General features: G+C 42.1%; 1 protein-coding gene across 1 annotated transcript in view; it reads left to right on the top strand.

Annotated features, from left to right (window-relative positions):
• Positions 1 to 20,442, top strand: part of tgm2l (transglutaminase 2, like) — a 42,309-nt gene that overhangs the window by 3,757 nt on the left and 18,110 nt on the right. The window contains 8 exon segments of the mRNA XM_061917064.1: positions 5,849 to 6,079; positions 8,192 to 8,310; positions 8,536 to 8,664; positions 8,731 to 8,908; positions 14,704 to 14,845; positions 14,911 to 15,014; positions 19,222 to 19,364; positions 19,613 to 19,712. Coding sequence (XP_061773048.1) covers positions 5,849 to 6,079; positions 8,192 to 8,310; positions 8,536 to 8,664; positions 8,731 to 8,908; positions 14,704 to 14,845; positions 14,911 to 15,014; positions 19,222 to 19,364; positions 19,613 to 19,712 — 1,146 coding nt within the window.

The following is a 20,442-nucleotide window of genomic DNA, read 5'->3' as shown; positions in this document are numbered from 1 at the left end:
AATAGCCCTATCCTGGATGCACAGATCCTACTGCAGGTAGGGCATGTAAATGTGGTGGTGGAAACGGCAACTGTAGGTGTATTCCTCCTGAGTCTTTTCTCCTGTCTCCTGGCTGTCCTATCCTCTTCCAACAGCCGGTTGCCATCCTGGCACAACTGACGCCAGTTACGATCAGCAGCCACACCCTCCAGGGCCTCAGGTCTGATTTTACACTTCCTTAGTGCAGTTTTCAGCTGGTCTTTATATCGTTTTTTCTGCCCTCCAGCAGAGCGACGACCATGGTGTAGCTGGCCGTATAGCACTTTGCGAGGCAGGCGATCTGAGGGCATCCTTACTACGTGGCCCAGCCATCGTAGTTGGTGCAGGGTGATCATGGCCTCAATACTCCTGCAGTTGGTTTTTGAGAGTATTTCAGAATGAGGCACACGATCACACCATGTAATCCCCAGGATGCGCTGTAAGCAACGTATGTGGAACTGCTCTAGGGCCTTGATGTGGCGGGTGTAGGTTACCCAGGCTTCACAGCTGTAGAGGAGGGTAGTGAGGCAGATGGCTTGATAGACAGAGACCTTTGTGTGGAGATGGAGGTTCTTGTTTTGGAAGACCCGACGCTTGAGTCTCCCAAAAGCTGCCGCTGCCTGCTTAATCCTGTTCTGGACCTCACTATCAACAGTGTTGTCACTAGAAAGAATGCTCCCCAGGTATTTGAAGGATGGAACGACTGCTATTTGTTCTCCAGAAACAGTGAAGACAGGAGATGTAGATGGCTTGTTGGAGCTCCACTGGCAGACTACTTCCGTCTTGCTGGTGTTGACGATCAGTCCCATCCTGCCGTACGCTCTCACCGCAGCAGCAAGAACAGACTGGAGGTCTTGTGGGCTGTGAGATACAAGAACACAGTCATCTGCGTACTGCAACTCAACAATTCTCTCCCTTTGCAGTTTGGTGGTAGCCTGAAGCCTCCTGATATTAAAGAGGTTGCCATCTCGAAGAAAGTCCACTGTCACACCGCTCCTGTCCTCAATCTCCTTGTGGAGAAGCTTGGTAAAACATAGCAAGAAGATGTTGAAAAGCACTGGTGCTAGTACACACCCCTGCCTTACTCCTGTATGTACGGGGAAGGGGGCAGACTCTTGACCTCCTATGGTCACTCGAGCAGTCATTCCATCATGAAACTGACGGAGGATGTTAACAAACTTAATGGGACAGCCACACCTGAGGAGGACTTCCCATAAAAGTTCCCTCTGAACCGTGTCGAAGGCTTTGGAGAGGTCGACAAAGGCCATGAAAAGGTCCTGGTGTTGTTCCCTACATTTTTCCTGCAGCTGTCTAGCTGTGAAAATCATGTCCACTGTGCTCCTACACTTTCTAAACCCGCACTGTGATTCAGGCAGAATCGACTCAGTGATGTTATTAATCAGCCTCTGGAGCATCACTTTTGCCAGAACTTTACCGGCAACAGCAAGGAGTGAAATGCCCCTACTGTTGCCACAGACAGCCTTGTCACCCTTGTTCTTGTAGATAGTGACTACATTGGCGTCTCTCCATTGTTGTGGGACATTCTCTTCAGCCCAGACTTGTGTGATGTACCGGTGCAATGTTCTTGTGCAGAAGTATCCTCCTTGCTTCAGCAGTTCAGCCGGGATGTTGTCATTACCGGGGGATTTGTTGTTTTTGAGGGAGCGGGTAGCTGATCGGACCTCCAGGAAGGTTGGGGGCTCGTCCAGATTGTGCATGACAGGAAATATAGGCAGTTCATCCAGAACAGTGGGGTCTGCATCAGATTCCTGATTCAACAGGGTGCTAAAGTGTTCCGCCCATCTCAGCAAGATGCTAGATTGGTCTTTCAAGGTACACAGGCCGTCTGCTGTTTTCAGGGGAGTGATGCAGCGGTTTGTTGGGCCGTAGGTCTTCTTGACAGCATTGTAGAAGTTGTGCATGTCATTTTTATCGGCAAAGGTTTGGATCTTATGTGCCTTTTTTCTCCACCACTCATTCTGCATCCTTCTAACAGCCCTTTGCACCTCTCCTCGAGCACTCCACCATTTCTGCCTGGCGCTACTGGATGAAGGGTTCTCTAGGGTTGCCCTGTGTGCTCTGTGCATATCCTTCAACAGGACATGGATGGTGTCCGAGTTTTCATCAAACCAGTCTTGGTGGTATTTGCTCTTGAAGCCGATTGTTTGGGCTGCTGCCTCATAGATAGCCGAGCTGATAGAGTTCCAGTTTTGGTCAATAGAGTTCTCAGAAGAGTTCAAGGAAGACTCCACCTCCCCAAGTTTTTCAGCCAGGGAGCGGCAAAAGTCATTTCTTAGGTCAGGGTTTTCCAGGCGGGCGCAGTCTAGCTTCTTCCTTTTGGGTCTTTGCCGTCTCAAGGGGGGGCGCACTTGCATGTGGACATTGGCCATAATCAGATGATGATCTGTCCAGCACTCTGCACCTCTCATGGCACGGGTGGTGAGGACATCTTTGATGTCACTACGCCTCTCTATGATATAGTCTATGAGGTGCCAATGTTTAGAACGAGGGTGCATCCATAAAGTCTTATATTTAGCCTTCTGCTGGAAGATGGTGTTGGTTATGGTTAGGTTATGCTCTGAGCAGAGAGTAAGCAATCTCATCCCATTTGAGTTAACCTGACCAACTCCATGTTTGCCAAGTACTCCACTCCATATCCTGCTGTTCTGTCCCACTCGGGCATTAAAATCCCCAAGCAAGAAAATCTTGTCATTCTTGGGGATCCGGCAGAGAGCCTCATCAAGTGACTGGTAGAAGGAATCCTTGACCCCACTCTCAGATGGTAGCCAATTATATCCTTTTATTTGAGTATTTTCAGATGTATTTCAACATAAAGCAGAAATTTGCCAAAAATCCTCAAATGCGTAAGGAGAAATATTATGTGCCACATGCATCTATTAATTATGATGTAATATTATCATATTATAATTAGTATAAGTATATATATACACATATACTGTGTGTGTATATATACATACACACATATATACATATACACACACCTATATATATATATATATATATATATACGCATACATATACGCATATACTGTATATATACATACACGCACATATACATATGTATACACACACACCATATATATATATATATATATATATACACACACACATGTATACACATACACTTATAGATATATACACATTACACACACACACACACACACACACACATTTTTTTATATATATATATATATATGTGTATACATACATACATACATACACACACATATACATATATATATATATATAGTTTATAAAAAGTCAAATATTTAAAAATTTTAAGTCCTCATACTATTTCTCTACTGTACTATATATTTGCACAATATTATTAATAATATTGATAAATTGAGTATTTTGTGTTTATAATAACACATTTAACATGAATAAAAAATATGGAAAAACTTAATTTAAAAAAATTATATCTTTGTTTTTGTATCTATTTTACATAATTTATGTTGGTCGGTTGGTTAAAGTTAAATTTGAACAGGTATACTGTTACAAAGTGATTGATTGATTGGAACTTGTATTAGTAGATTGCACAGTACAGTACATATTCCGTCCAATTGACCATTGAATGGTAACACCCCAATAAGTTTTTCAACTTGTTTAAGTCGGGGTCCACGTTAATCAATTCATGGTACATTGATACATTGTATAATTGACATATGCACATTTAGTTTTTTATTTCTACTCCTTTTTCAATTTTTACCAAATTATTTACACATACTGTATACTACAATGAAATAAAACAGATCTCCAGAAAAACTGTTAAGTCAGTTATGACTCACATATGAGATAAACAAGTAAAAAACTTAATAATCGTGTCATTTATGTCATTTTTGTTTAAAGTATAGTATTAGAGACATAATATCAAGAACAAATTAGCATGTGTGAATTAGCCACATTAGCAGCAGCAATCCAAGCCAAACAGTGAGATGTTAGCTGGTAGCTTCTTAACAACACAGCACCAATACTGTTGTTAAAACACCACAAAACGTTACACAAACACGGTAATGTCCAATAATAGTTTTAAAGAGTCTTCTACAAACCCCGTTTCCATATGAGTTGGGGAATTGTGTTAGATGTAAATATAAACGGAATACAATGATTTGCAAATCATTTTCAACCCATATTCAGTTGAATATGCCACAAAGACAACATATTTGATGTTCAAACTCATAAACTATGTTTTTATTCTTTTTTGCAAATAATAATTAACATAGAATTTCATGGCTGCAACATTTGCCAAATTAGTTGGGAAAGGGCATGTTCACCACTGTATTACATCACCTTTTCTCTTTTAGCAACACTCAATAAATGTTTGAGAACTGAGGAAACTAATTATTGAAGCTTTGAAGGTTTAATTCTTTGCCATTCTTGTTTTATGTAGAGCTTCAGTCGTTCAACAGTCCGGGGTCTCCGCTGTCGTATTTTACGCTTCATAATGCGCCACACATTTTCCATGGGAGACAGGTCTGGACTGCAGGCGGGCCAGGAAAGTACCCGCACTATTTTTTTATGAAGCCACACTGTTGTAACACGGGCTGAATGTGGCTTGGCATTGTCTTGCTGAAATAAGCAGAGGCGTCCATGAAAAAGAAGGCGCTTAGATGGCAGCATATGTTGTTCCAAAACCTGTATGTACCTTTCAGCATTATTGATGCCTTCACAGATGTGTAAGTTATCCATGCCTTGGGCACTAATGCACCCCCAAACCATCGCAGATGCTGGCTTTTGAACTTTGCGTTGATAACAGTCTGGATGGTTCACTTCCCCTTTGGTTCGGATGACACGATGTCGAATATTTCCAAAAACAATTTGAAATGTGGACTCGTCAGACCACAGAACACTTTTCCACTTTGCATCAGTCCATCTTAGATGATCTCGGGCCCAGAGAAGCCGTCAGCGTTTCTGGATGTTGTTGATAAATGGCTTTTGCTTTGCATAGTAGAGCTTTAACTTGCACTTACAGATGTAGCAACAAGCTGTGTTTAGTGACAGTGGTTTTATGAAGTGTTCCTGAGCCCATGTGGTGATACCCTTTGATGTCGGTTTTGGATACAGTCAAGGTCACGGTCATTCAATTCTGTTTTCCGGCCATGCTGCTTACGGAGAGTGATTTCTCCAGATTCTCTGAACCTTTTGATGATATTATGGACAGTAGATGTTGAAATCCCAAAATTTCTTGTAATTGCACTTTGAGAAACGTTATTCTTAAACTGTTTGACTATTTGCTCACGCAGTTGTGGACAAAGGGGTGTACCTCGCCCCATCCTTTCTTGTGAAAGACTGAGCATTTTTGGGAAGCTGTTTTTATACCCAATCATGGCACCCACCTGTTCCCAATTAGCCTGCACACCTGTGGGATGTTCCAAATAAGTGTTTGATGAGCATTCCTCAACTTTATCAGTATTTATTGCCAACTTCTTGGTCATGTGTTGCTGGCATCAAATTCTAAAATTATGATGATTTGCAAAAAAAACATCAAATATGTTGTCTTTGTAGCATATTCAACTGAATATGGGTTGAAAAGGATTTGCAAATAATTGTGTTGTTTGTATTTACATCTAACACAATTCTCAACTCATATGGAAACGGGGTTTGTACAATCATCCTGTCACACACACACACACACACACACACACACACACACACACACGCACACACACACACACACACAGACGCACACACACACAACCCGGAGAGACCTGCTGAAAGAAAGTGTGTCAGAAGTCCCACAACCCCAAAGACTTTGGTCTTTTGATGTAAACCCATGAATGCCTTGTCATACCTCCCATTGCTTCTTCAGGCAAGCGAGGGGAGAAGGTGATCAAAGTGGAGAAGGAGCGCAGCAGCAAAGAGGGATGGCGCTTCACGCAGGAGGGAGACCGCGACGGCGTGCTGTTGACTCTGCACAGCCCGGCAGACGCCATCGTCGGCCATTACCGCCTGGACGTGTTGCTGATGACTCCCGATGGACGCGTTTCGGAGAAGAACGAGAAGGTTGACTTCCATCTGCTCTTCAACCCCTGGTGCAAAGGTGATATTTGTTCAGTCTAGACCTCTGTTGAAAGAAACGTCGGCGTATTAGTGATGACACCATCTAATGGGGAAATGAAACTCAAACAGGCACAGCTGGAGAGCTGACCCTGTCAGGCTTGCCACTGACAGTTTGTGTTTTAGTTTTTCCTCTGTGTGTTTAGTATTTCCTGTCCTTAATTCCTGTCAGCACTCTTATTTTGGTTCTGCTTCCTGTTGTCTCCCTGAGTGCTTAGTTTCCCCTCAGCTGCAGCTGATGGGCACCTGGCCACACCTGGTGTCAATAAGCCCGCTCCTATTTATACCTGCTGTAGGAGCCTAAATACTGTTTAAGTTAATTTACATTTTATTAAAGGTGCTTTATGTTTATTCAGCCAAAAGGGGACTATTTATTTTATTTGCATGATAAGAAAATGTATATATTGAATGCTTAGAGTAATTATATAAAGCTCACTTTAATTGTAATTATTACATTTGTGAAAACGATTTGATGACGTAACGGTTTTAAGTGCATATATGGGGGAAGGATCTGTGTGGTAAGGGGGTTTTTGGACGCAAGGTGTTATGGGTAATTGCTGTCAAGTGTGGTGGAATCGAGCTACACAGTTTTTTGACCTCACTCATACTTATTCTCATTCATACTTTTTCCAACTTGTACTGCAACAAACTCTCTTTATTTTGTCATTCATTTGTTCCCACATCGTGACTGTTTTATGTTTTGAATTATTAATATCGTAAGTAAACCATACAAACGAAAAAGAACGTCTGGAGTTTTGTTTTGTTGTTGCCGCAGCAAGCGGAGTGAATGTGACAGTAGAGGAGTGTCAAGCTTAAGGCTACTTTAGGAATCTACACCTGCGTTGTCTTCCAGTCAGTGCTGGATTATTGATTTGTCAATGTCACTTCTTGTCGCTCTTGTCATGTATTATCGCTCCTGTCGTGTCGTACCTTGTCGTGTCTTTGCAGCGTAGCGGTAAGCTATATTCGTTTGATGTTTGTAGCTTACTGTTTTTTGTTCCCTGCTTCCAGTTTGTTCTTTCATTTTACAAGTACGACTTTTGTTTCCTGCTAGATACCTGCTAGCTTCCAAGCTAGACCCTTTTTGTTTTTGCTAGCTTCCATGTTAAGCTCCTTTTATTTTCTAGCTCCCATGCTAGCTCTCTTAGTTTGTTATCCGCCCTCGTGCGCGCTTTTTTGTGTGAACCCTTTGTTTGTTTGTTTTCTTAGTGTTTTAAACTAAATCATGTTTTCCTGCAAAATGCCTCCCTCCTTCTCTGCATCTTGGGGTTCGTCAACAACAAACTTTGACAGACCCACTTTGATATGGGTTACAGTTCTGCAAAAGGGCGCCACAATGATAATAGGCGACAAAAAAAAAAAATTCATATTTATTCGTCAGAGCCTATTTGCTCGTTGGGTGCGGATTTTTTATGAGATGGGTGTCCAACTACAATATTTTTATCTCTATTTTTAGGCCATATCGCGATACACCATATATATCTCCATATTTTGCCTTAGCCTTGAACGAACACTTGATGCATATAATCACAGCAGTATGATGATTCTATGTGTCTACATTCAAACATTCTTCTTCATACTGCATTAACATATGCTACTTTTAAACTTTCATGCAGAGAGGGAAATCACAACTAAGGCAATTGACCAAAAGTGTATTTATTAAACATTTATTAATCAGTGGCACAAACATTCATGTCACTTCAAAACAGAAATTGCAAGATTGTCACAGACATTTTAAAACAAGCTATTAACACTAAGTCAAAGTGCACTTTTTGTACGGAACGCCACTACAATAGTTTAAAACAAATAAAGTGCACTTTTGTGCATGATGTCACACAAGATATTTCAATAACTGTCAAATAAAATGAGCTGCATAATAGGAAATCTAATAGTGTACACTATATGTATGTATGTACTGTATGTATGTATATGTTTTTTTGTCAAAATGGAAAGAAAAAATACATTTAGTCCGAAAAGATAAGGTACTTCATCGATGCATATTTTCCTTAGGCCATATAAAATGATGTTTAGGAGCCAGATACGGCCCCCGGGCCTTAAGTTTGTAATTGATTGGGTTTTGTCATTGATCTTTTAGATGATGCTGTGCACCTCAGCGAGGAGAAGCTCCTTCAGGAGTACATCATGAATGAGCATGGAATGATTTACACTGGCTCATGGTACTCCATCAGAAGCGTCCCTTGGCATTACGGACAGGTGCGTTGGCATGCGTGTGGTATGTCACGGCAGGGTGACAGCAGACACTGTCCACCGGATCATAAATCCTGACAGTTGGACAGAGGAAGCTTCTGGAAGGAGAGTGTGAGAGTGGAAGCAGACCGCACAAACAAGAGCGTCACCCTTTCGCAGTTCGATGGGAAAATGCTTGGTTTCCACCGTCCTCCATTGTGTCTCATACACTCACTCGCGTTGTTCTGTTAGTTTGAGGACCGCGTGATGGACATCTGCTTTGAAATCCTGGACAACTCCAATGATGCCTTGAGAAACCCGGAGAAGGACCTGGAGCACAGATGGGACCCCGTCTATGTCAGCAGGATCATCTCCGCCATGGTACGATGGACTGAAGAACGTTTCTATCGCGTCACAGAACAGCCTAATGTTGTGTGGCTCATACAGGTGAACTCCAACGGCGACAGGGGTGTGTTGGTGGGCCGCTGGCATGAGCCGTATTCTGACGGAGTCCCGCCTAACCGATGGAACGGCAGCGTGCCCATCCTCCAAAAGTGGAGCCGAGGCAGGACCAGGCCGGTCAAATACGGCCAGTGTTGGGTCTATGCTGCTGTCGCCTGCACAGGTGAGTCTGCGGGCCATCACGACACTCATTTTTGTAGACGTAGCACAAGTGATTGGTGAGTACGCCCACCTTCATTGGTTAGTCTACATCAGCACACACACTGCAGTGACTAGTTCGGCATGACAGTCCTTAATATATCGATCATTACATACAACTAGGGGTGTAACGGTACGTGTATTTGTATTGAACCGTTTCGGTACGGGGGTTTTGGTTCGGTACGGGGGTGTACCGAACGAGTATTTACAAACACCGTTTCCATATGAGTTGGGAAATTCCCCACCTGTTGGTAGAAGTTGGGGAACATTCTGCCCCTCCATTTTCCAACTGCTTCCACAGTGGAGTGTTTTAAGTCTTGTCTTAAGACCCACTTTTATTCTTTGGCTTTTAACACTACGTGAGTTGTGTGACCCTCTGTTGTCCTCTGTGTTTTTTATACACTTTGATTTCTATTTTACTGTTTTAATTGATTTTACCCTTTAAAATATTTTTTAATCATATTTGTTTTTATATTGTTTTTTTATACATTGGTTTCAGACCCACTTTTATTCTTTGGCTTTTAAGACTACGTGAGTTGTGTGGTCCTCTGTTGTCCTCTGTTTTTTTATACACTTTGATTTCTATTTTACTGTTTTAATTGATTTTACCCTTTAAAATAGTTTTTAATCATATTTGTTTTTATATTGTTTTTTTATACATTGGTTTCATATTCTTAAAAGGGGTGGGGGGGTCGCACTAATACACAACGAAAACTTTAACCTTAGTCCTAACATAAATAATAGATATAAATCGTTTGAGGTGCTTACAATGAGGTCTGTCACACCGCCGCCTCTACACCTGGCTGTTATCTACCGCCCCCCAGGGCCCTATTCGGACTTTATCAATGAATTCTCAGAGTTCGTTGCTGATCTAGTGACACACGCCGATAATACGATAGACCTAGTGCTTGTCAGGGGTATCACCGTTTCCAAAGTTACGATACTCCCGTATACTAAAGTATTGTCCGATCATTACCTTATAAAATTTGAAGTTCAGACTCATGTTCGGCAAGCTAATAATAATAATAATAATAACTGCTATAGCAGCCGCAAAATTAATACGGCCACAACGACAACTCTTGCTGACCTACTGCCCTCGGTAATGGCACCATTCCCAAAGTATGTGGGCTCTATTGATAACCTCACTAACAACTTTAACGATGCCCTGCGCGAAACCATTGATAGTATAGCACCGCTAAAGTTAAAAAAGGCTCCAAAAAAGCGTACCCCGTGGTTTACAGAAAAAAATTAGAGCTCAGAAATTATTATGTAGGAAGCTGGAACGCAAATGGCGCACGACTAAACTTGAGGTGCACCATCAAGCATGGAGTGATGGTTTAATAACTTATAAACACATGCTTACCTTAGCTAAAGCTAAATATTACTCAAATCTCATCCACCGTAATAAAAATGATCCTAAATTTTTGTTTAGTACAGTAGCATCGCTAACCCAACAAGGGACTCCTTCCAGTAGCTCCACCCACTCAGCTGATGACTTTATGCAATTCTTTAGTAAGAAAATTGAAGTCATTAGAAAGGAGATTAAAAACAATGCGTCCCAGCTACAACTGGGTTCTATTAACACTGAAACGATTGTAGATACGGCGGATACTGCCCTACAAAATAGTTTCTCTCGTTTTGAGGAAATAACATTAGAGGAATTGTTACAACGTGTAAATGGAATAAAACAAACAACATGTTTACTTGACCCACTTCCTGGGAAACTGATCAAGGAGATCTTTGTATTATTAGGTCCATCAGTGCTAAATATTATAAACTTATCACTTTCCTCGGGCACTGTTCCCCTAGCATTCAAAAAAGCGGTTATTCATCCTATTCTTAAAAGACCTAACCTTGATCCTGACCTCATGGTAAACTACCGACCCGTGTCTCACCTTCCCTTTATTTCAAAAATCCTCGAAAAATTTTTTGCTGAGCAGTTAAATGAACACTTAGCGTCTAACAATCTCTGTGAAACCTTTCAATCCGGTTTCAGGGCAAATCACTCCACGGAGACAGCCCTCGCAAAAATGACTAATAATCTATTGCTAACGATGGATTCTGATGCGTCATCTATGTTGCTGCTCCTCGATCTTAGCGCTGCTTTCGATACCATCGATCATAATATTTTATTAGAACGTATCAAAACACGAATTGGTATGTCAGACTTAGCCCTGTCTTGGTTTAACTCTTATCTTACTGATAGGATGCAGTGTGTCTCCCATAACAATGTGACCTCGGACTACGTTAAGGTAATGTGTGGAGTTCCCCAGGGTTCGGTCCTTGGCCCTGCACTCTTCAGCATCTACATGCTGCCGCTAGGTGACATCATACGCAAATACGGTGTTAGCTTTCACTGTTATGCTGATGACACCCATCTCTACATGCCCCTAAAGCTGACCAACACGCCGGATTGTAGTCAGCTGGAGGCGTGTCTTAATGAAATTAAACAATGGATGTCCGCTAACTTTTTGCAACTCAACGCCAAAAAAACGGAAATGCTGATTATCGGTCCTGCTAGACACCGACCTCCATTTAATAATACAACTCTAACATTTGACAACCAAACAATTAAACAAGGCGACTCGGTAAAGAATCTGGGTATTATCTTCGACCCAACTCTCTCCTAAAACGGCCTTCTTTCATCTCCGTAATATCGCTAAAATTCGCTCCATTCTGTCCACTAAAGACGCTGAGATCATTATCCATGCGTTTGTTACGTCTCGTCTCGATTACTGTAACGTATTATTTTCGGGTCTCCCCATGTCTAGCATTAAAAGATTACAGTTGGTACAAAATGCGGCTGCTAGACTTTTGACAAGAACAAGAAAGTTTGATCATATTACGCCTATACTGGCTCACCTGCACTGACTTCCTGTGCACTTAAGATGTGACTTTAAGGTTTTACTACTTACGTATAAAATACTACACGGTCTAGCTCCATCCTATCTTGCCGATTGTATTGTACCATATGTCCCGGCAAGAAATCTGCGTTCAAAGGACTCCGGCTTATTAGTGATTCCAAAAGCCCAAAAAAAGTCTGCGGGCTATAGAGCGTTTTCATTTCGGGCTCCAGTACTCTGGAATGGCCTCCCGGTAACAGTTCGAGATGCCACCTCAGTAGAAGCATTTAAGTCTCACCTTAAAACTCATTTGTATACTCTAGCCTTTAAATAGACTCCCTTTTTAGACCAGTTGATCTGCCGTTTCTTTTCTTTTTCTCCTATGTCCCACTCTCCCTTGTGGAGGGGGTCCGGTCCGATCCGGTGGCCATGTACTGCTTGCCTCTGGGGACATCTCTGCGCTGCTGATCCGCCTCCGCTTGGGATGTTTTCCTGCTGGCTCCGCCGTGAACGGGACTCTCGCTGCTGTGTTGGATCCGCTTTGGACTGGACTCTTGCGACTGTGTTGGATCCGTTATGGATTGAACTTTCACAGTATCATGTTAGACCCGCTCGACATCCATTGCTTTCCTCCTCTCCAAGGTTCTCATAGTCATCATTGTCACCGACGACGTGGGCCTACCGAGGATGTCGTAGTGGTTTGTGTTGTGGTTTGTGCAGCCCTTTGAGACACTACTGATTTAGGGCTATATAAGTAAACATTGATTGATTGATTGATATTTATTTATTTTTTGTTTTTATTCAGTCATTGGTGGAGCATATGATTGTTTTTTTAATATTGATTTTAACATGGCTATGCAGCACTTTGGAAATGTTATTGTTGTTTAAATGTGCTATATAAATAGTGTGGATTGGATTGGATTGACCAATCTACAGACCATTGAACATCCACAAATACCCTAACTTGCAAGAGTTTAAGACGGTGAAAGTGCAAAGCACCTTGAGCAAACACAAACCCAAAACCAGAAAGTCTTGACTGTGACTCGGCCGGGCTTTGAACTCACGACCTACCGATCTCAGGGCGGACACTCTAATAGAGATGATAGGTTGGGGATACACTGACCCTTAGTCAGGTCACTCTTGAGAAAGAGATTTAAAGGCCTACTGAAATGAGATGTTCTTATTCAAACGGGGATAGCAGGTCCATTCTATGTGTCATACTTGATCATTTTGCGATATTGCCATATTTTTGCTGAAAGGATTTAGTAGAGAACATCGACGATAAAGTTCGCAACTTTTGGTCGCTAATAAAAAAGCCTTGCCTGTACCGGAAGTAGCAGACGATGTGCGCGTGACGTCACGGGTTGTGGAGGTCTTCACATCTGAACATTGTTTACAATCATGTCCACCAGCAGCGAGAGCGATCTGGACCGAGAAAGCGACGATTTCCCCATTAAATTGAACGAGGATGAAAGATTAGTGGATGAGGAAAGTTAAAGGGAAGGACTGTACTCTCACACTATTATGTTAGATCCACTATGGCCTGGACTTTCGCAATATTATGTTAGATCCAGTATCACAGTAGCATGTTAGACCCGCTCGACATCCATTGCTTTTGGTCCCCTCGAGGGGGGGGGGGGTCCTCTCCAAGATTTCTCATAGTCAGCATTGTCACTGGCGTCCCACTGGATGTGAATTCTCCCTGCCCACTGGGTGTGAGTTTTCCTTGCCCTTTTGTGGGTTCTTCCGAGGATGTCGTAGTCGTAATGGTTTGTACAGTCCTTTGAGACATTTGTGATTTAAGGCTATATAGATAAACATTGATTGATTGATTGATTGACTAGAAGGAAAAAAAAGACAAGGGCAGTGAATTCAGATGTTATTAGACACATTTACTCGGATAATTCTGGAAAATCCCTTATCTGATTATTGTGTTACTAGTGTTTTAGTGAGATTATATGGTCGTACCTGAAAGTCGGAGGGGTGTGGCCACAGGTGTGGTGACCACCAGTGTCTTCGATGGAAGCCACGTTCCTCGACGAGGCAAGGCAGCTGGGCTGAGATTCCCACCCCCCCCTCCGCGGTGTAAGCATCTGACGGTCGGGGGCGGCCGGTTGGAGGAGGCAAGAGAGTCTGCAGCTGCAGGAGGCATGACGCAAGCTCTCCGCTCTTAACTACGGTAAGAGCCGACCTAATACCACCATTTTCTCACCGAAACCTGCCGATTTACATGTGGTAGGTAACCATGTTCGCTTGACCGCTCTGTTCCATAGTATTGATTGATTGATTGATACTTTTTTTAGTAGATTGCACAGTTCAGTACATATTCCGTACAATTGACCACTAAATGGTAACACCCGAATACGTTTTTCAACTTGTTTAAGTTGAGTAAAGCTTGACCGTTAGCTTCCGGGAATGTAAACAAAGAAACACCGGCTGTGTTTGTGTTGCTAAAGGCAGCCCGCAATACACCACTTCCCACCTACATCTTTCTTCTTTGACGTCTCCATTATTAATTGAACAAATTGCAAATAATTTAGCAACTCAGATGTCCAATAATACTGTGTAATTATGCGATTAAAGCATACGACTTATAGCCTGTATCGGGCTGGAAAAAAATGTCCGCTACAATCCGTGACGTCACGCGCACGCGTCACCATACCGCGACGTTTTCAACAGGATACTTCGCGCGAAATGTAAAATTGCAATTTAGTAAACTAAAAAGGCTGTATTGGCATGTGTTGCAATGTTAATATTTCATCATTGATATATAAACTATCAGACTGCGTGGTCGGTAGTAGTGGGTTTCAGTAGGCCTTTAAATCTCAATGAGTTTTTACCTGGTTAAATACAGGAAATTGATAGTTGATGCTCAGTTCGTGGATAAAGTTCCCGTCTACCGCCTGTTTACTTACAGTGCTGCGCTGCCTGGGAATCCCAACACGCACCATCACCAACTACTCTTCTGCCCATGACACCGATGGAAACCTTTCTGTGGACTTCCTGGTGAATGAAAGACTGGAGAGCCTGGATACCAGAGGGAAGTCAGACAGCAGCTGGTAGGTCAAGAAGCACAAACACACATCAGCTAGATCTCACAACCTGGTTCTTACTGCGGTGTTAGGAACTTCCACTGTTGGGTGGAGTCCTGGATGAGCAGGGTTGACCTCCCAAAAGGAAATGATGGCTGGCAGGTTCTGGACCCGACCCCTCAAGAACTAAGCGATGGTACATTCCAATTATTTCTAAACTGTCCGACACTATCGAGTAAGAAGATTTGAACCTTTTTTTTGTTATTAAAAGTTCTGCTCGGGATGGTCTCCTACTGGCCCCACTATGGACTGGACTCTCACTATTATGGTGGATCCACTATGGACTGGACTCTCACTATTATGTCAGATCCACTATGGACTGGACTCTCACTATTATGTCAGATCCACTATGGACTGGACTCTCACTATTATGTTAGATCCACTACGGACTGGACTCTCCCTATTATTTTAGATCCACTATGGACTGGACTCTCACACTATTATGTTAGATCCACTACGGACTGGACTCTCATTATTATGTTAGATCCAACTAGACTCTCACAATATTATGTTAGACCCACTATGGACTGGACTCTCACTATTATGTTGGATCCACTATGGACTGGACTCTCACTATTAAGTTGGATCCACTATGGACTGGACTTTCGCACTATTTTATTAGATCCACTCTGGACTGGACTCTTACTATTATGTTAGATCCACTATGGACTGGACTCTCACTATCATGTTAGATCCACTATGGACTGGACTCTCACTAAAATATTAGACCCACTATGGACTGGACTCACACTATTATGTTAGATCCACTATGGACTGGACTCTCACTATAATATTAGACCCACTATGGACTGGACTCTCACTATTATGTTAGATCCACTATGGACTGGACTCTCACTATTATGTTAGATCCACTATGGACTGGACTCTCACTATTATGTTAGATCCACTATGGACTGGACTCTCACTATCATGTTAGATCCACTATGGACTGGACTCTCACTATAATATTAGACCCACTATGGACTGGACTCTCACTATTATGTTAGATCCACTATGGACTGGACTCTCACTATTATGTTAGGTCCACTATGGACTGGACTCTCACTATTATGTTAGGTCCACTATGGACTGGACTCTCACTATTATGTTAGGTCCACTATGGAGTGGACTCTCACTATTATGTTAGGTCCACTATGGAGTGGACTCTCACTTTTATGTTGGATCCACTATGGACTGGACTCTCACTATTATGTTGGATCCACTATGGACTGGACTTTCGCACTATTTTGTTAGATCCACCCTGGACTGGACTCTTACTATTATGTTAGATCCACTATGGACTGGACTCTCACTATCATGTTAGATCCACTATGGACTGGACTCTCACTACAATATTAAACCCACTATGGACTGGACTCTCACTATTATGTTAGATCCATTATGAACTGTACTCTCACACTATTATGTTAGATCCACTATGGACTGGACTCTCACTATTATGTTAGATCCACTATGGACTGGACTCTCACTATCATGTTAGATCCACTATGGACTGGACTCTCACTATAATATTAGACCCACTATGGACTGGACTCTCACTATTATGTTAGATCCACTATGGACTGGACTCTCACTATTATGTTAGATCCACTATGGACTGGACTCTCACTATTATGTTAGATCCACTATGGACTGGACTCTCACTATTATGTTAGATCCACTATGGACTGGACTCTCGCTATTATGTTAGGTCCACTATGGAGTGGACTCTCACTATTATGTTAGGTCCACTATGGAGTGGACTCTCACTTTTATGTTGGATCCACTATGGACTGGACTCTCACTATTATGTTGGATCCACTATGGACTGGACTTTCGCACTATTTTGTTAGATCCACCCTGGACTGGACTCTTACTATTATGTTAGATCCACTATGGACTGGACTCTCACTATCATGTTAGATCCACTATGGACTGGACTCTCACTACAATATTAGACCCACTATGGACTGGACTCTCACTATTATGTTAGATCCACTATGGACTGGACTCTCACTATCATGTTAGATCCACTATGGACTGGACTCTCACTATAATATTAGACCCACTATGGACTGGACTATCACTATTATGTTAGATCCATTATGAACTGTACTCTCACACTATTATGCTAGATCCACTATGGACTGGACTCTTACTATTATGTTCGATCCACTATGGACTGGACTTTCGCACTATTTTGTTAGATCCACCCTGGACTGGACTCTTACTATTATGTTAGATCCACTATGGACTGGACTCTCACTATCATGTTAGATCCACTATGGACTGGACTCTCACTATAATGTTAGATCCACTATGGACTGGACTCTCACTATAATGTTAGATCCACTATGGACTGGACTCTCACTATTATGTTAGATCCACTATGGACTGGACTCTCACGCTATTATGTTAGATCCATTATGAACTGTACTCTCACACTATTATGTTAGATCCACTATGGACTGGACTCTCGCTATTATGTTAGATCCACTATGGACTGGACTCTCGCTATTATGTTAGATCCACTATGGACTGGACTCTCACTATTATGTTAGATCCAACTAGACTCTCACAATATTATGATAGACCCACTATGGACTGGACTCTCACTATTATGTTAGATCCACTATGGACTGGACTTTCGCAATATTATGTTAGATCCACCCTGGACTGGACTCTTACTATTATATTCGATCCACTATGGACTGGACTCTCACTATTATGTTAGATCCACTATGGACTGGACTTTCGCAATATTATGTTAGATCCACCCTGGACTGGACTCTCACTATTATGTTAGATCCACCATGGACTGGACTCTCACTATTATGTTAGATCCACTATGGACTGGACTTTTGCAATATTATGTTAGATCCACCCTGGACTGGACTCTCACTATAATGTTAGATCCACTATGGACTGGACTCTCACTATTATGGTAGATCCACTATGGACTGGACTTTCGCAATATTATGTTAAATCCACCCTGGACTGGACTCTCACTATTATGTTAGATCCACCATGGACTGGACTCTCACTATTATGTTAGATCCACTATGGACTGGACTTTTGCAATATTATGTTAGATCCACCCTGGACTGGACTCTCACTATGATGTTAGATCCACTATGGACTGGACTCTCACTATGATGTTAGATCCACTATGGACTGGACTCTCGCTATTATGTTAGATCCACTATGGACTGGACTCTCACTATTATGTTAGATCCAACTAGACTCTCACAATATTATGATAGACCCACTATGAACTGGACTCTCGCTATTACGTTAGATCCACTATGGACTGGACTCTCACTATTATGTTAGATCCACTATGGACTGGACTTTCGCAATATTATGTTAGATCCACCCTGGACTGGACTCTCACTATTATGTTAGATCCACTATGGACTGGACTCTCACTATCATGTTAGATCCACTATGGACTGGACTCTCACTATAATGTTAGATCCATTATGAACTGTACTCTCACACTATTATGTTAGATCCACTATGGACTGGACTCTCACTATTATGTTAGATCCACTATGGACTGGACTTTTGCAATATTATGTTAGATCCACCCTGGACTGGACTCTCACTATTATGTTAGATCCACCCTGGACTGGACTCTCAATATTATGTTAGATCCACTATGGACTGGACTCTCACTATTATGTTAGCTCCATTATGGACTGGACTTTCGCAATATTATGTTAGATCCACTATGGCCTGGACTTTCGCAATATTATGTTAGATCCACTATGGACTGGACTCTCGCTATTATGTTAGATCCACTATGGACTGGACTTTCGCAATATTATGTTAGATCCACTATGGCCTGGACTTTCGCAATATTATGTTAGATCCACTATGGACTGGACTCTCGCTATTATGTTAGATTCACTATGGACTGGACTTTCGCAATATTATGCTAAACCAGGTCTGGGGAATTATTTTGACTCTGGGGCCACATTTAGAGAAAAAAATGTGTCCTATTTTTAGGAACACTAATACAAAACTTTACAATAATGTCTGATTGAATGCTAAAAACGTTTTGACAGACCGCCTTATGTCACCCACATCTGCGGTCCTCTCCAAGGTTTCTCACAATCATTCACATTGACATCCCACTGGGTTGTGAGTTTTTCCTTGCCCTTATGTGGCCTCTGAACTGAGAATGTCGTTGTGGCTTATGCACCTCTCTGAGACACTTGTGATTAGGGCTGTGTAAATAAACATTTATTGATTGATTGATTTGTAACTTGCTGCAATGCATCTCCATCCTCTCTCCTGGAGTTGCTATGTTGGAATAAAGTGAGGTTTTTGCAACACAGGTGAGTACTGCTGTGGTCCATGTCCTGTGACGGCCATCAAAGAAGGAAATCTGGGCGTCAAGTTCGATGCTCCGTTCATATTTGCTGAGGTGAACGCCGACATCATCAAGTGGATGGTCCGGAGAGATGGTCAAAGACAGAAGGTGACTGCTTCCACTCGTTTATCAACATCCATTTCTCTATCCAGTTAGCATTCACGAATCTTTCACATAAACCTCTGTGGCAGTATGATTGATTCATTGAAACTTTTATTAGTAGATTGCACAGTACAGTACATATTCCATACAATTGACCACTAAATGGTAACACCAGAATAATTTTTTCAACTTAGTTTAAGTCGGGGTCCACGTTAATCAATTCATGGTAGCAATGATGACGCTTATCTTTACAGATCAGCGTGGACGAAAACAGCGTTGGGAGGAACATCAGTACTAAAAGTCCCTTCAGCGACCGCAGGGAAGATATCACTCTCCAATACAAATATCCAGAAGGTAAGTGAATCCAATCTACAAACCCCGTTTCCATATGAGTTAAGAAATTGTGTTAGATGTAAATATAAACAAAATACAATGATTTGCAAATCCTTTTCCACCAACACTCAGTTGAATGCGCTACAAAGACAACATATTTGATGTTCAAACTCAATTTTTTTTTTTTTTTGTGCAAATAATTAACTTAGAATTTCATAGCTGCAAGACGTGACAAAGTAGTTGGGAAAGGGCATGTTCACCACTGTATTACATCACCTTTTCTTTTAACAACACTCAATAAACGTTTGGGAACTGAGGAAACTAATTCTTGAAGCTTTGAAAGTGGAATTCTTTCCCATTCTTGTTTTATGTAGAGCTTCAGTCGTTCAACAGTCCGGGGTCTCCACTGTCGTATTTTACGTTTCATAATGCGCCACACATTTTCCAAGGGAGACAGGTCTGGACTGCAGGCGGGCCAGGAAAGTACCCGCACTCTTTTTGTTACGAAACCACGGTGTTGTAACACGTGCTGAATGTGGCTTTGCATTGTCTTGCTGAAATAAGCAGGGGCTTCCATGAAAAAGACGGCGCTTAGATGGCAGCATATGTTGTTCCAAAACCTGTATGTACCTTTCAGCATTAATGGTGCCTTCACAGATGTGCAAGTTACCCATGCCTTTGGCAGTAACGCACCCCTTCCTATCACAGATGCTGGCGATAACAGTCTGGATGGTTCGCTTCCCCTTTGGTC

Source organism: Nerophis ophidion, linkage group LG12 (genome assembly GCF_033978795.1).
Source record: "Nerophis ophidion isolate RoL-2023_Sa linkage group LG12, RoL_Noph_v1.0, whole genome shotgun sequence".
Taxonomy (NCBI): domain Eukaryota; kingdom Metazoa; phylum Chordata; class Actinopteri; order Syngnathiformes; family Syngnathidae; genus Nerophis; species Nerophis ophidion.
The sequence above is the reverse complement of the archived record's forward strand: the minus strand, read 5'-3'. Positions and strand labels throughout refer to the sequence as shown.